The following is a 14778-nucleotide window of genomic DNA, read 5'->3' as shown; positions in this document are numbered from 1 at the left end:
CCAGTTCGAACTGAAATGGGTTTTAAAGGTATTCATTTTCTGAAACCTGAACTCTTTAGTAACCAAAAACTCTGATTAGATTGGCACTGAACATGTACCTAATTTGGCCGCCCCTGTAAAATTATTCTCTAACTAAAAAACGAAAACTTAATTTCGGAAAAGACAATAGAGATTAAACAAGAGAAAAGGTTACTGTTCAACATAATTAACATACAACAAAACCATTTGTTTGTAAATGGCAAGAGAGCTTTTTGGTCTTTATAATGAATCACATAACCCTCTTTATGCTCAACAATGCCGTCCCTACAGCTTCAGGTTCGTCATCTGAAGATACGTGTGAAAACAAGCAAATTAGAAGAGTAAAGGTAATGACAGAAAAAACCTTATAGAAGCGGAGAAAGCCAAAGAAAAGTTCTTTCACCGTTTTAAAGGCGGAATTTGGAATATCTTAAGGGAAAAGTGGCTGCTGTAGAAGTCCTGTTGTTTCGGGATATCCCAACATTATGTTAAGATTCTGCAACGCTTGTCCTGAAGCTCCTTTCACGAGATTATCAATCTGCAACACCAAAGAGCTTTTTATACATGCCATTGCGGAAAAGTTAAAGATGAGTTGATAACAGAGCATGGTTATGCTCAATTACCACTGAGATTATGATAGCTCTTCCGGGAATTCGATCAGGAAAGACACTCATATGACAATAGTTGGATCCTCTAACATTGTGTGTCCGAGGAACAACACCTTCATCCAACACTTTGACAAATTCTTCTTCCTACAAAACACTTGTGAAACATAATGAGTAACACAAGTAGTAACTGGCTTACAACACAAGAGTAATCATCACCTCATAAGAGGTCCTCAATTGCTGGTGTAAGTCTTTGGTTGTAACCCCGGGAGCCATTTCCACATATATAGTTGATTGCATTCCGCGGATCTACACAAACAACGAAGACCAATCAATCATGTTTGAGGCTAAAACCATAGAGAACAGGCTTAGGCTTAAGATTTATGTACCATTGGCATGAGATGCGGCGTAAAACTGACTGTTACTTGTGATTGTGCAACATCAGATAATCCCTGTTCAATTTCAGGAACTACAAAACAAAACAGACAGTTGAATTCAAATTATAGAACCAACTTTTACTCTAGTGTAATAACCAAATTGTGACATACCATGGCGATGTCGTGTGACACCATAAGAAGAAATGCCTTCAGCTATCTCAGAGTAAAGATTCGCCTCCTTAGCACCACGTCCTGATGATATTTCCATATTAGTCAAGAAACAAGAAACATTCTAATGCATCATTGTTCATGACTAAAGATCACGGAGTAAGCTCAAACCTGCTCCACTAACACCAGATTTAGCGTCAATAATAATGTTTTCATGTTTGATGAGCTTTGCCTGCATAAGAGTCAACACATTGATCAGAGTTGAAGTGAAGACTCGTCAGTCTAATAAAATCGCATTCTGGAAAAGAACAGACAAAAAACCTTCATTAAAGGAACAAGAGGAAGTTGAATCGTAGTAGGGTAACAGCCAGGGTTAGCTACAAGGCGCGCCTTTCTAATGTCCTCCCTTAGAATCTCTGTTAGACCATACACAACTTCTTTCTGAAAACCCACCATGACGATTGGAAAGTGTAAGCATTATGAACACAACAAGACACAAAACCCAGAGATATCTTTTGAGAAACAGTACCTGTAACTCTACTGCCTTGTGTGGCTGACCATACCATTCTTCATATTCTGAGATATTACGCAGCCGGAAGTCCTAAAAAGTGTATTTTAGATAAGCATATCACATATAGAAAAAAAGAAAAGCCATTTCTCTAGGGCATTACCGCTGAAAGGTCAACAATTTTTAATGCACTGGGCAGTTCCTTGATAATTTCCTGTCAAATTACATACACTCATTTCTGTTAAGCTAGGAAAAGCTTTGAAACAAATTTCAATGGAAGCATTAAATGAAATATATACCTGGGTTGTTCCATGAGGCAAACAGCAGAATACAGCATCCACAGTAGAAAAATCTGCATCCTTTACTGAGATCAAACTAGGTAGTTTCTGTGGACAGGAAATAGGCTTAGTCATTGACCACTATATGCCATCACAAAGTATCATTGAACAGATTCATCACTTGGAATTAAAATAGGGATAGAAATCACTTATACTTGAGCTCTCAGGTGCGGGAAAACACTTTCCATTGACTGGCCAGCTTTTCTATCGGCAGTCATCAGAGTGACCTGGAAATGCGGATGATTCGCAAGAAGCCTGACGATCTGCCATTCAATAAACAAGGTGTCCCAAATCATTGTTCAAATAAAAACTTTGCATTTGAAACAACACTTAGATACCTCATCCATTCTTTCCCATGAAATATTAAAGAGCCTTAAAAACCAGTGCTACTAGCTTCTTTTCCTTCCTTTTACCGGACTAAACACTAAAATTTGCATATGTTCACTGCTCAAGGCTAAAGCTACAAAAGGAATACCCAAAAAAGGCCACATACTTGCAACAAGATGCATAAAAACCAAAGAGATCACTAAAACAAACAATTCCAAGGAAATTAAAACTTTCAAACAGACAGATTCAACATTGCACAAACCTCTGCACCAGTGTAGCCACTAGCACCAAGAAGACCAATCCGAATATCCTTTTCTGGTTTAGCAGAGCTATTGGCTGAAACTCTGAAGCTCTTTGAAGATAAAGAAGCCACATGGGATCCCAAAGTAAGCTTATTGACTCGCTTGTCTGCTACACGAATCTTCTTTTCCCCCTTTTCAAAACAGAGAAAACCCACATTCGTATAATTATCAGATTGCACACAAACAAACTACAGCGAGCTAATGTAGGATAAAAACTAGCTCTTCTCCGTTGAATTTGATCAAAATGTGGATTCAGTGGAAAAATCAGAAACTGGAAAATAAAGATGTTAAAGAGTTTAAAAAAAAAAACCTTGAACCAGCATCCTCGTTCGAAGCAGATTGAACTAAAAGCCGACGCAGTACTCATTCTTCGATCGGATACTGCAACAATTCAAAAGTCAGGAAAAAACTAAAAAAGGACTAATCTTTTTGCGCTCAATGTAATTTCTGACTGAGATATGTTATGAATGTACAGAAATGGAGACAATTACAGTAGTGAAATTAAATAAACCTAACCTCGTCACTCTCTAAGACTTGGTCGGACAAGTTCGACGGAGACGACGACAAAGAATCAATCACACGACAAGATTGTGGTACGAAAAAAAAAAACGACACGACGCCGTCTGAGGTATCAACCCTAGACCAAAAACGATGTCGTTTAAAAGAAACTCGTGGATTGAACCCACGTGTCGAGGCGCAGCCACAACCATTGTAGCAGAAACGTGATACTTTAACTTACTCGGCGTTTGCATCATGTGGCGACAAAATATTGTATTTTTGGAAAATTATACATGTCTATAACGGTTAGATGAAATAAAAAACAAATCTTTTTGGAGTCAAAACGAAATCTAGAGGAAAAAGCTTCCAACTTTATTTATTTCTTTGTGTCGTCAAATCAAAATTCACTATCACTTCTATTTTATGAAATTTCTCTACAATCAGTGATCAGTCTCTGGTTCTTCTACTGGGTATTTCTGCAAAAACCCTTTTTAACTCTGAAGCAAGAGTGAAGAAGCAGAAGAAGAAAGTGTGAGATTCTGACGAACGAAGGGGAAGAAAAATGATAACTTTGCGCAGCGCCAATCATAATGCTTCTTCGTGGTCAAGGATCGCACTTTCGGGTCGGATTGAAATAGCGTTGGTGAATATCTACAGACAACACAATCTCACTCCTATCAATGATGAGACGAGGCAGAGACTGTGTTCGATTCCTGAGAATTTGGCTTTTGAGTTGGTCAGCGACGTTCTTAGTTTGCAGGTTGGTGTGATTTACAACCTCGACAGCTTCATTGTTTCTAAGGTTAACCAGGCCGTTAGTGTCACTGGCTCTCAGCGGCTGAGCTCCGGTGGATCTTCGGCACAGCCTCGTAGCCCCTCTGGAAGACACGTGTGCAGGGTCCTTGATCAAGGTCAGTATCACAAAACACTCTCTTTGCTTGTGAATATGTGATTTTGGTTTTGAATTCGGAGGAATTTTAGAAGACAACCACCTTAAAGTAGTTAAAAATCGTTACTTTGTTTTGATTGTTGTTGGCGATTACAGACGAGATGTCTGTTGATTCTGATGCTCCTTCTTCCAAGTCTTTACAAAGAGAAGACGTAGGAGGAACTCTGCACATTCCTCAGCTTGTAGCTTTGGGCGAACTCGAATTCAAGAAGGCGTTTCTCTTACTTAGCTATATTCCAGGGTAATGTTTGTGATGCAAGTTTTCCAAATCTTTTCCATCACTGTAATCACTTTTCCCAAGTATTTGAAGTGTTTGGTTTTGGGGAAAGTTACCTTTTTGGGTAATACTTAACTTTTTTGGTGTTATGCAGGCAGCGTCTGGGTGAGGTTGTAACTGCTGAAGAAATCAGACGATGGAAAGATTTACCCATGGTTGCATATGAAGCAGCGGTTTGGGACAGCTTGGGCCGGAAGTTTTGTCCTCAAACTGACGAAAGAGTGGTATGCTGTTTTGTTGTTCTATTGGGTATTATTTTTACATTTCAAGAGGCGATTTGATCAGAAGTAGAGACTTGTTGGTTACTAGATAATTATTTTCTGCTATGAGAATTTTGACTTTGGTATCAAAGTTGTGCTAACTGCATCTTCGTACTTGCTTCCTTTCCCCAGTTACAGTGGGATAGCGGGAAGACCCATTACTATCAATGTCATGTAGCTCCCGATGGTAGCTACACATTTAAGGTTGATCGGCTCTTCAAGTAATATCCTTCATTTTTGCATTTTTGCATTTTCTCATCTCACATATGTTCTTTGTGCTACATAGGTTCAGCAATTTGTTATCATATGTCTGATATACTTCATGTCTCAGTAGTAGGATAAAGTCATTGACAGTGACTTAATACGCTGGTACTTATCTATACACTTTTTGCAGGGCCCTTTACTGGAAAGCACTGGAACACACCTTCACAAGGTCTTGGGTGATGAAAATGTTCTAACGGTCAAATTCGCAAATGTCCAGAAAAACTCGTCAACCTATTGTAGTGACAGCTACTTCACATACAAAGGGATTGCCAAGAACGGAATCATGGTTGGTTTACGTCGTTATAAATTTTTTGGTGGGTTGTTTTCCTTTCTGGCCTTTATTAACTATCATTCATGTCATCGGATACACAACATTTTGCATTAAGTACTCTTGATTTTGGATTAGAACCGGGTAGATTATTCTAACATTCTGTTGAACAGTTTTCAAAGATGGAGGGAAAGACGACAAAAACAAAGATGTTTCTACAAAGAGAGCAAAGTGCTACTTTATACGCACAGACTCTACAGCTTCAATTGATATGGAAAAACCCTATATCTTTTCCGGGAAGTCAATCCATGAAGCTCGTATGCATTTTATGCATGTGCATACATTGCCTTCTTTGGCCAACTATATGGCAAGGTACTCCTGTTTTTTTCTATTTGAGAGAAAACAAGTGCTACAGTTTTATCTTTGAAGTCCTTGGAAAGATCTTCTCTTTTGTAATTGAGCTCACCTTTCTGTTTGTTGATGCTTCAGGTTTTCTTTAATTCTTTCGAAGACTAAGAAGCTTGAAGTTGATTTGACAGGAGTTAACTTCGAAATAATCAAGGATATACCCTGCCATGTACTTCCTAAACTGACAAGTCCATTAGGACCTCAGCCTCTTTCTACTTAGCCTTACTTAGTGATTTACTAAGCCTCACTAGATGCTTCTACCTTTTCTAACTGTTCCAATGGCAGGATCAAGATGGTAAAGATGTTCTTGACAAGAATAAAAAACCTCGTATACATTCAGATGGAACTGGCTACATCTCTGAGGACCTTGCTCAGATGTGTCCAGTAAATATATATAAAGGGAAATGTCTCAGAAGTGATAAAATAAAGGTCCTTTCCCTACTTCCATGACTTTGATTGTTCACTCTTTTTTCTTTTTAATTCTTAAGTTTCCTTGTCATTTTTTATTTATTTGCTGTGAATTAAGAGTACGATTTCAAATTTTGAAGGACAGGAAGCATGTGGCCAAGAACCGGTATGTATAATATAATGACTACCCCTGTTTTTGATTTATCATATATATATATTTGTCTATTAAAGAATACAAGTAGTAAGTTAGTAACACTTATTTTTTCCAACAGCCTCTGCTGATCCAGTTTCGGATGTTTTATAATGGCTATGCTATTAAGGGAACTTTCCTCTTAAACAAGAAAGTAAGTTTGCTCTCTTTCTGAATTTTTGGTTTGAATGTTTGCAAGCTATTCCTTAATTTTCTCCCAATTTGGTAGATTCCTTCTCGGACTGTCCAGGTTCGACCTTCTATGATCAAGGTGTTGCCAGATTCGTTGCCGAATATTAGTACATTTAATACCCTGGAGGTAGTAAATACAAGGTATTTGTTCCTTGAATATTTTTTGTATTGATACTGAAGTTCTCTCACCCAACGTTCTTATTATGGAGTGAAGTTATCTTAGTGACATCTAGTTATTTCCATCATCCAGTTTTCCACCAAAAAGAACAAAGCTATCAAGAAATTTGGTTGCGCTGCTTAGTTATGGGGGAATCCCTGATGAATTCTTTTTGGATATATTGCACAACACTCTGGAAGAGTCGAAAGCCATATTCTACAACAAGCGTGCCGCACTTAATGGTGCTTAAAATTCCAAAGCTTTCTGGTTCTTTTGCATTTTTTCTGTAATCATGTCCCTAAACCTACCGAGTTATGTAGCTAAGAGATGTGACTCTTGATGGATCTTTTAAGAATCAATTTGTCTGTGCAGCAGCCCTTAGTTACGGCGAAATGGACGACCAAAATGCTGCACAAATGATATTGGCTGGTATCCCCCTTGACGAACCACACTTGAAGACTTGTCTTTCTAGTTTCTTAAAGAGAGAGAAAAATGATCTCAAAGCAGGCAGGCTTCCTGTGACTGAATCTTACTATCTCATGGGGACAGTGGATCCTACCGGAGAGCTAAAGGAAGATGAAGTCTGTGTCATCCTGTATGCTACTCAACTCTTCTCTTACTATTTCATTTTGAATTTTTATATGGAAACACCAAGTAACAGTGAAAGAAATTGTGAGATAGTTGTTCATTTCGTTACTGCTTCTTGTCATGGTTTTGTAGCGAGTCTGGGCAAATTTCGGGAGAAGTGTTAGTTTATAGAAATCCTGGATTACATTTTGGAGACATACATGTACTTAAGGCTACGTATGTTAAGGCCTTGGAAGAGTATGTTGGAAATTCCAAGTTTGCTGTATTCTTCCCTCAGAAAGGTCCAAGATCCTTGGGCGATGAGATTGCAGGAGGTGACTTCGATGGTGATATATATTTCATATCAAGAAACCCTGAGGTAAATTCACCACATTATAAAGTAAAGTTAATCATTGTTGTGACCTTATTTTGTTCGGTTTGCTTTCTTTTTTAGCTACTTGAACACTTTAAGCCAAGTGAACCGTGGGTGAGTTTGACTCCTCCCAGTAAAAGTAACTCTGCTAGAGGGCCTTGCCAGTTTTCACCAGAAGAGTTGGAAGAAGAGCTTTTCGAAATGTTCCTGAAGGCAGGATTTCATGCCAGGTACTCCCAACCCACTTCTTAGATCTCAATACTGAAAGATTCAAAACTGTCTTGGATTTGCAGGATAAGATTTATGTGTCTTTTTTATCGTGTTCACAGCAATGTTATAGGAATGGCCGCAGATAGCTGGTTAACAATAATGGACCGCTTTCTCATACTAGGAGATGAGAGCGCTGATGAAAAAGCTGAAATGAAGCAGAAAATGCTAGAGCTTATTGATATATACTATGATGCTCTTGATGCACCGAAGAAAGGGGCTAAGGTCTATCTCCCGAATGAGCTGAGGCCTGATATTTTTCCACATTACATGGAGCGGGATAAAAAATTCAAGTCTACTTCGATTCTTGGATTGATCTATGACTTTGTTCAATCACAGACAACAAAGCAACCCTCACCACCATCTGGTAAAGGACTCTTCTTGTTACTACTACATACAGTAGACATATACTCAGATCACCAAAGAAATCATAATATGTGTTTTACCTGTGGTATACAATTCAGAAATCAATAAACTCCCGTGTTTCGAAGATGAGCCTGTTTCTGAGTTTCATATGAAGGAATGTAGACGGTGGTATGATGAATACAAAGATGAGATGACCCACGCAATGAATACAGATGCGAGTAATAAGAATGAAATTATTGAGAGATGCAAGGAGGTAATTTCCTCTATCCAAGACCACTCGTGCAGATTCAGTTAATCTAATCTCCTCAAAACGATGTGAAGAACAGCATTATGATACACAATCACAAAACTTGGTGAATATACATTCTAAAAAACAGTTTCTTCTCGTGTACCAGGACTTCTACGGTGCTGCAAGTTTTGAAGAAAGCAAGAAAAGTCTGGAAGAACTCTATCCGCAAGCCCTGGCACTCTATAACATAGTTTACGATCATGCCACTCATGCAGGTGTTTCGAGATGCGGGTTTGTCTGGAAGGTAGCAGGACCTGTCCTATGCAGATTCTATCTTAAGAAAAGGCATGAGAAAACTTTAGTGTCTTCACCCTCTGTGCTAAAAGAGATCTGGGGTTGAAGAATACAGTTGCTGGTTCAACCCTGTTCTGGTAATTATAACAAGCCTTTGTTTTCAATAAGAAGCGTGTCAGGCAAGTAAATTAGCTCATAGGTGCCAAGTTGTGTTGTAGTAGTGCCTTTGGATTGGTTTGATTTTGTAGATTTTTTGTAACCTTGAATCTTGTAATGTTAAATGTTGCAGAATTTTAAACCTTGAATCAGTATCCTTGTCAAAAGCAAACTGAAGTAAAATCAAGGAAATAGGATAATAATCTCGACCGTCAATAAATTCGCGATTATTGCAATGACGATGTCGCAACAACGCGATTTTAGTTGAGCGTTTGAAGCGGTAGTGAGAAAGTAGTGGCAGGTTTTGTAATTATAACGGTTGTAGCTGGGCATTTTGATAAAATTAAAAAACGAATAAACGGCTAGATGTTAGTGCGTGTGGGTACTGTATATAAAATCTCCGTCTTGTCAAATCAAAGAGACTTACACAAAAACAATTTTTGAGAAAAATTTCAAAAAGAAAATCAAAATTTGATTTTTGAAATGGAAAGGAAGCAAATTTGAGAAAATGGCAGCGAAAGGAAAGAGTTAAAGAGTTTCTCTTTCCACTGTGGTGTGTATATATATAGATTGTATGAACCCTAAAGAGAGACACAAAACTCTGATTTTGGGGAAAAACAAAGATGAACACTTGTTCGTCGTTGTCGTACCTTAACACCAGGAGCGATGAAGTGTCTCCGCGTTCAGAGATCGCTCTTACGGGTCCTGTTGAGACTTTGTTAGAGAAGATATACGGGAAACACAAGCATCGTCCGATTAATTTGGAGACAAGGCGGAAGCTTTCTTTGATTTCTGAGGAATTGGCTTTGGAAGCGCTGAGTAAAGTTTTCAATGCGACGTATGTGAAGAGCACTGTTGATGTATTGATCAAATATTTCGTTAAAGATGCGGCCACTGTTGATGGCTCTCCACGGCCGAGTCCTGATGAGTCTCCGGTTCAGTCTCCTAGAACTCCTGGGAAAAAAAGTTGCAGGGCTTTTCAAGGTTAGTCTGATGGGTTCAAAGATTAATACTTTTGCTTGTGTTGTTTATATGCTCTAAGACTGTGGCCAATTGTTGTAGCAGAAGTGTCTCTTGATTTGGAAATTCCCTCTCCTAAGTTATTGAGGAGAGAAGAAACTGGAGGATCTAATCACATTCCTCCGCTAGTAGCTCTTGGCGAACTTGAATTTAAGAAGATGTTTCTGTTGCTTAGCTATCTTGGAGGGTATGTTTTATGCTGGAGAAAATTTTCCATCACTTTTTTATATCTATTTTTTCGGAAAGTGATAGTCTTTTTGCAGGAAACCCCTTGAGGTTATATCTGGTGACGATATCAGACAATGGAAGGATTTGCCAATGGTTTCATATGAAGCAGAGGTTTGGTTCCAGTTGGGAGAGCGTTATTGTTCCAAAAAGGAGCGAAGAAGGGTATGGAAGTTCTCTGTTCTGTTCTATGGGGGTGTTCTTTATCATATAATTTCTAGAGTGAATTGACTAGACATGGAGAGAACCCTGCAAATTCCTTTTTAACTGCTGCAGTTTATGAGAAATCTGAACTTTGGTGTCAAATCTGTACTAATTGCGTCTTCTTTCATGCTTCTTTCCCCAGTCACTTGAAGGGGATAGTGAGAAGACTCATTACTATCAATGTCATGTTGCTACTGATGGTAGTTACAAATTCAAGGTCGGCTCTCCAAACTCTGTCTTTCATGTTTGCATTTTGGCGTATTGCATACGTTCTTTGTGTTTCCTTGATATATATTCTTTGTTGTGAAATGATCTGGATTCAAGAGATACTATTAGAGGCTGTTGCCATTGTTTGCAAGTCGCTATTATAAGTCAGTTAGAAGTATATATCCTACTGTTAGGATAAAGTACTTGACAGTATCTTAATACGGTGTTACTTATTGATAGAATGTGTTCACAGGGTCATCTTCTGGAGAACACTGGAACACACCTGCACAAGGTTCTGGGTGATGATAATGTTTTAACCGTCAAATTCGATGATATGTCATGCACGGAAACCAATTGTAATAACCTGTACTCTACATACGAAGGGATTGCTAAGAATGGTATCATGGTTGGTTTACGTCGCTATCAATTTTTTGGTGGGTCTTTTTCCTTGTTATTCTCTCTTGATTATTATCTATATTATTTCACATACACCACTCTTCATTGTTAAGGTGCTATAAGGCCATGTCTTGCAGCTATCGTCATACTTTTTCTGTGTTTTTTTTTTGGTGAAAATACTTTTTCTCTGTGTTTAAAACTGCACAGAATATCTTATTTACCTCTCTTTTAAACAGTTTTCAAAGATGGCGGGAAAGAAGGGAAAAAGAAAGATTTTTCTAGACAGGGAGTTAAATGCTACTTTATACGCACAGGCTCTACAGCGTTGAGTGATATGGAAAATCCTTATATCCTTGACGGGATGTCAATCCATGAAGCTCGTATGCATTTTATGCATGTGTATAATTTGCCATCTCCGGCGAACTATATGGCACGGTACTCTACTTTATTTTAAGTCTCTATTGCATGCATATGAAGACTTTTTGCTGTTTCATCTTTAAACTCTTCTAGAGATGCTCTCATTTTAAATCACAGTAATTGTAGTCAAGTTGCTTTTGCTGATGCTTCAGGTTTTCTCTGATTCTGTCAAAGACTAAAAAGCTTGAAATGGACATGACTGGGATTACCTTTGAGAAAATCGATGATATACACTGCCATGTAGGTCCTTAAGTCTTAAACCATGTTTTCTTCAGTAACTTCATCTCTAAGGCCTTAGCTTAAATGCATCCACTCTGTGACTTTGACCGTTTTCCATTTCTTCCAATCGCAGGATCAAGATAATCATGACGTTCTTGATAAGAATGGGAAACCATGTATACATTCAGATGGAACTGGCTACATCTCTGAGGACCTTGCTCGGATGTGTCCAATTAATATTTTTAAAGGGAAATCTATTAGAAGTAACAATATTAAGGTCTTTCTTGTACTTACCATGATTATTTTATGGTTGCTTAGTTGCCTTTAGTTCACTGTGTTACCTTATCATGTTTGTTTCTTTTTTTTTATTACACAGGGAACCTGTGGTGAAGACCCGGTATGTAGTTTACATCCACATTCAAGGATTCTGTATTTTTCTATCACTTGACACATGTAATAACAATTCTTATTTTCCACAGCCTCTGCTGATCCAGTTTCGGATGTTTTATAAAGGCTACGCTGTTAAGGGAACTTTTCTCTCAAACAAGAAAGTAAGCCAACTCTCTTTCATGTCACAAATTCAGGTTTGCAAGCTATCCCTAATTTTCCTCCTTTATTTGGCAGCTTCCTCCTCAGACTGTCCAGGTTCGACCTTCTATGATTAAGGTGTATGAAGATCAGGCCTTATTAAATTTTAGTACCTTTAACTCTCTGGAGGTAGTCAATACAAGGTAGCTTTCTCATGGATTTTTATTATCTTGAATTTGAACCCAATTCTCGCTCGTTGTTCTTTTTTGATGATCTTTGGTTGTTATCATCTTTCAGTAATCCACCAAAAATGACGAGGCTATCAAGAAATTTGATTGCGCTGCTTAGTTATGGAGGAGTCCCTAATGACTTCTTCTTGAATATATTGCGCAAAACGTTGGAAGAGTCCAAAACCATATTCTACAGTGAACGTGCTGCAATTAAAGGTACTAAAAACCCAAATCTTTCTGGTTCCTTTGCAATTTCATACTACCCCTGAAACCTCTAAGTTAACTTAACTTATGCGTCCTGAAGTATTTAATATGATAAGTAGTTTGAGGAGACACTTGATGGGTCTTTTATTAAGTTAATGTGTATGTGCAGCTGCCATTAATTATGGGGATATGGACGACCAGAATACTGCAGAAATGATCTTGGTTGATATTCCCCTTGACGAACCACATTTGAAAGATCGTCTGTCTATTCTCTTAAAAACAGAGAAGAATGCTCTCAAAGAAGGAAGGCTACCTATTGGCGAATCATACTATCTAATGGGTACGGTGGATCCCACCGGAGAGCTTAAGGAAAATGAAGTCTGTGTCATTCTGTATGCAACCTAATTCTTCTCTTGGTCTTTCACTTTGGGTTCTAGATGGAAACAGAAAGAAATAGTAACTAGCTTTAATGGAATTATGAGATATTACCTAGAAGGAGCTGTTCATTTCCTCACTGCTTTCTTTTTATTGTTTTGTAGCGAGACTGGCCAAATTTCTGGGAATGTGTTAGTTTACAGGAATCCTGGATTACATTTTGGAGACATACATGTACTTAAGGCTACATATGTCAAGGCCTTAGAAGACTATGTTGGAAATTCCAAGTATGCTGTGTTCTTCCCTCAGAAAGGTCCAAGATCCTTGGGCGATGAGATTGCAGGTGGTGACTTTGATGGCGATATGTATTTTATATCCAGAAATCCTCAGGTACTCTACTATCCATCGCATTTGAAATTATTTTTTTCATTACTGAGACCTGACTTATGAACCGTAAAACCTTTTTTTTAGCTACTGGAACACTTCAAGCCAAGTGAACCGTGGGTGAGTTCTTCTAAACCGAGCAAAGTTTACTCTGGTAGAAAGCCAAGTGAACTATCACATGAAGAGTTGGAAGAAGAGCTTTTCAAATTGTTCTTAGATGCACGATTCTGTAAGAGGTACATAATTTAATTATCGGCTTAGCTTACTTCCAAGCTCACAATAGCTCTTTTAGTAAATTATATAGTTTGTTTACACGGTTTACAGAGACGTTATAGGGATGGCTGCAGATAGCTGGCTAGCAATAATGGACCGCTTCCTCAGCTTAGGAGATGAGAGTGCGAAGAAAAAACATAAAAGTAACAAGAATTTGCTAAAGTTGATAGATATATATTATGATGCTCTTGATGCACCAAAAAAGGGGGCTAAGGTCGATCTCCCACCCGGCCTACAGGTCGGCACCTTTCCACATTACATGGAACATAAGAAGAAGAAATTCACGTCCACTTCTATTCTTGGATTAATCTTTGACACTGTAGAATCCCAGAATGCAGAGATACCCCCACCCTCCAGTACGGATCTTCCTTTTACTATCGATAATAAGAGTACACAAGAACTCATCATCTCGAATATGTAATAACGTCTTTAACTGTATGTTACAATTCAGAAATCAGTAAACTCGCGTGTTTAGAAGATGAGCCGGTCCCTAAGTCTTACATGGAGAAATGTAGACCCTGGTACGAGGACTACAAAGCTGATATGAGCCAGGCGATGAAGGAAACTGATGAAAATAAGAAGAATCAGTTAACCAATGAAGTTATCCAGAGATATAAGCAGGTAAGCTTCTCAATCCAATGCAAAGATCTGACTAATGGACTTCATGAATCACAATTTTTTGTTTGATTAGTCCTGGGGAAGTCTGCAACCAACAAGAAATCCATCTAATGCTTTTATAAACACAACTCATTGGTTGAACGTTCTCTTCTCTGCGTATCAGGATTTCTATGGTGCTGCAGGGTTTGAAGACAGCAAGATAAGCCTGGAAGAACTCTATCCCAAATCCTTGGCACTTCACAACATTGCTTACGACTATGCCATCGAAAAGAACGACGTTCGTTGTTGTGGATTTGTCTGGAGGGTTGCAGGACCAGTCCTGTGCAAATTTTACGCTAAGAAAACGCAGGATAGATCATTAGTGGCTTCAGCCTCTGTGCTTAAAAGGCTTTTTGGTTGAACACACCTATTTGTCCTGTTTGTTGTCTTCATGTCTCATGTCTCATAAGATGCGCGTTAGGCAAGTATCTGACCTAAGTAACCAAACTTATAGGTTAAGCTATGTCGTGTAGGTCCTCTGTTTTAGTTCTGATCTCAGATTTGTCCTCTAGTGTACAAATAACTTCCGTGCATATGTTTGCTTACGGAATAACTAAAAAAAGAACATGTTAAAATAAGAATAAGCTTATAATTAATTTTAATTAATTGTACGTGGCAACTTCAGAGCCCATGTGGTGTACAAATCTGTCTTCTTCAGTGTGACACCTCTCTG

General features: G+C 38.4%; 3 protein-coding genes across 6 annotated transcripts; 2 read left to right on the top strand and 1 right to left on the bottom strand.

The window, feature by feature from the left end:
- Positions 1 to 114: 114 nt before the first annotated feature.
- On the bottom strand, positions 115 to 3253 carry LOC17890795 (probable N-acetyl-gamma-glutamyl-phosphate reductase, chloroplastic). The gene is made up of 15 exons (XM_006297758.2): positions 3160 to 3253; positions 2954 to 3024; positions 2604 to 2774; positions 2170 to 2277; positions 1976 to 2062; positions 1840 to 1890; positions 1698 to 1769; positions 1490 to 1609; positions 1340 to 1400; positions 1172 to 1252; positions 1013 to 1092; positions 843 to 932; positions 642 to 770; positions 422 to 556; positions 115 to 324 (listed from the first exon to the last, which is right to left on the bottom strand). The coding sequence occupies exons 2-14, from the start codon at positions 3008 to 3010 to the stop codon at positions 449 to 451; spliced, it is 1215 nt and encodes a 404-aa protein (XP_006297820.1). The 5' UTR covers positions 3011 to 3024; positions 3160 to 3253; the 3' UTR covers positions 115 to 324; positions 422 to 448.
- A 343-nt stretch (positions 3254 to 3596) lies between these two features.
- Positions 3597 to 8921, top strand: LOC17890788 (probable RNA-dependent RNA polymerase 5). 3 transcript variants are annotated; one of them, XM_023785710.1, is made up of 19 exons: positions 3597 to 3901; positions 3977 to 4052; positions 4187 to 4331; positions 4462 to 4591; positions 4760 to 4832; positions 5020 to 5205; positions 5333 to 5531; positions 5649 to 5736; positions 5853 to 5996; positions 6121 to 6141; positions 6248 to 6319; positions 6395 to 6498; positions 6608 to 6756; positions 6887 to 7109; positions 7235 to 7460; positions 7536 to 7684; positions 7784 to 8088; positions 8186 to 8340; positions 8483 to 8921. In XM_023785710.1, exons 1-19 carry the CDS (start codon positions 3704 to 3706, stop codon positions 8714 to 8716), a joined length of 2877 nt encoding a protein of 958 aa, XP_023641478.1. In that variant the 5' UTR covers positions 3597 to 3703; the 3' UTR covers positions 8717 to 8921. The 3 variants fall into 3 exon arrangements, with proteins under 3 accessions (XP_023641478.1, XP_006296906.1, XP_023641477.1); XM_006296844.2 differs by having other exon boundaries at positions 3597 to 4052; positions 4760 to 4831; positions 5022 to 5205; XM_023785709.1 differs by having other exon boundaries at positions 3597 to 4052; positions 6890 to 7109.
- A 349-nt stretch (positions 8922 to 9270) lies between these two features.
- LOC17893836 (probable RNA-dependent RNA polymerase 3) lies at positions 9271 to 14744 on the top strand. Of its 2 annotated transcripts, XM_023785707.1 has the most exons (18): positions 9271 to 9750; positions 9832 to 9973; positions 10050 to 10176; positions 10358 to 10432; positions 10676 to 10856; positions 11055 to 11253; positions 11388 to 11475; positions 11588 to 11731; positions 11831 to 11851; positions 11934 to 12005; positions 12079 to 12185; positions 12280 to 12428; positions 12586 to 12808; positions 12956 to 13181; positions 13263 to 13411; positions 13500 to 13804; positions 13900 to 14069; positions 14230 to 14744. In XM_023785707.1, exons 1-18 carry the CDS (start codon positions 9390 to 9392, stop codon positions 14464 to 14466), a joined length of 2976 nt encoding a protein of 991 aa, XP_023641475.1. In that variant the 5' UTR covers positions 9271 to 9389; the 3' UTR covers positions 14467 to 14744. The 2 variants fall into 2 exon arrangements, with proteins under 2 accessions (XP_023641475.1, XP_023641476.1); XM_023785708.1 differs by lacking the exon at positions 11588 to 11731.
- The last annotated feature ends 34 nt before the right edge of the window (positions 14745 to 14778 follow it).

This window comes from Capsella rubella, unplaced genomic scaffold (genome assembly GCF_000375325.1).
Source record: "Capsella rubella cultivar Monte Gargano unplaced genomic scaffold, Caprub1_0 scaffold_3, whole genome shotgun sequence".
Lineage (NCBI taxonomy): Eukaryota > Viridiplantae > Streptophyta > Magnoliopsida > Brassicales > Brassicaceae > Capsella > Capsella rubella.
Note: the sequence above shows the minus strand (reverse complement) of the source record. Positions and strands in the feature narration are given on the sequence as shown.

Bases quoted from the DNA above. Each gene is read 5' to 3' on its own strand.
- LOC17893836 (XM_023785707.1), top strand. From the start codon at position 9,390: ATGAACACTTGTTCGTCGTTGTCGTACCTTAACACCAGGAGCGATGAA. The intron at 10,177-10,357 runs GTATGGAAGTTC...TTCTTTCCCCAG, and splicing joins CCAAAAAGGAGCGAAGAAGG to TCACTTGAAGGGGATAGTGA. The intron at 13,412-13,499 runs GTACATAATTTA...CACGGTTTACAG, and splicing joins GATGCACGATTCTGTAAGAG to AGACGTTATAGGGATGGCTG.
- LOC17890795 (XM_006297758.2), bottom strand. From the start codon at position 3,010: ATGAGTACTGCGTCGGCTTTTAGTTCAATCTGCTTCGAACGAGGATGC. The intron at 1,770-1,839 runs GTAATGCCCTAG...TACACTTTTTAG, and splicing joins AAATTGTTGACCTTTCAGCG to GACTTCCGGCTGCGTAATAT. The intron at 771-842 runs GTGATGATTACT...AGTGTTTTGTAG, and splicing joins AATTGAGGACCTCTTATGAG to GAAGAAGAATTTGTCAAAGT.
- LOC17890788 (XM_006296844.2), top strand. From the start codon at position 3,704: ATGATAACTTTGCGCAGCGCCAATCATAATGCTTCTTCGTGGTCAAGG. The intron at 4,592-4,759 runs GTATGCTGTTTT...TCCTTTCCCCAG, and splicing joins CTCAAACTGACGAAAGAGTG to TTACAGTGGGATAGCGGGAA. The intron at 7,461-7,535 runs GTAAATTCACCA...TTTCTTTTTTAG, and splicing joins TCATATCAAGAAACCCTGAG to CTACTTGAACACTTTAAGCC.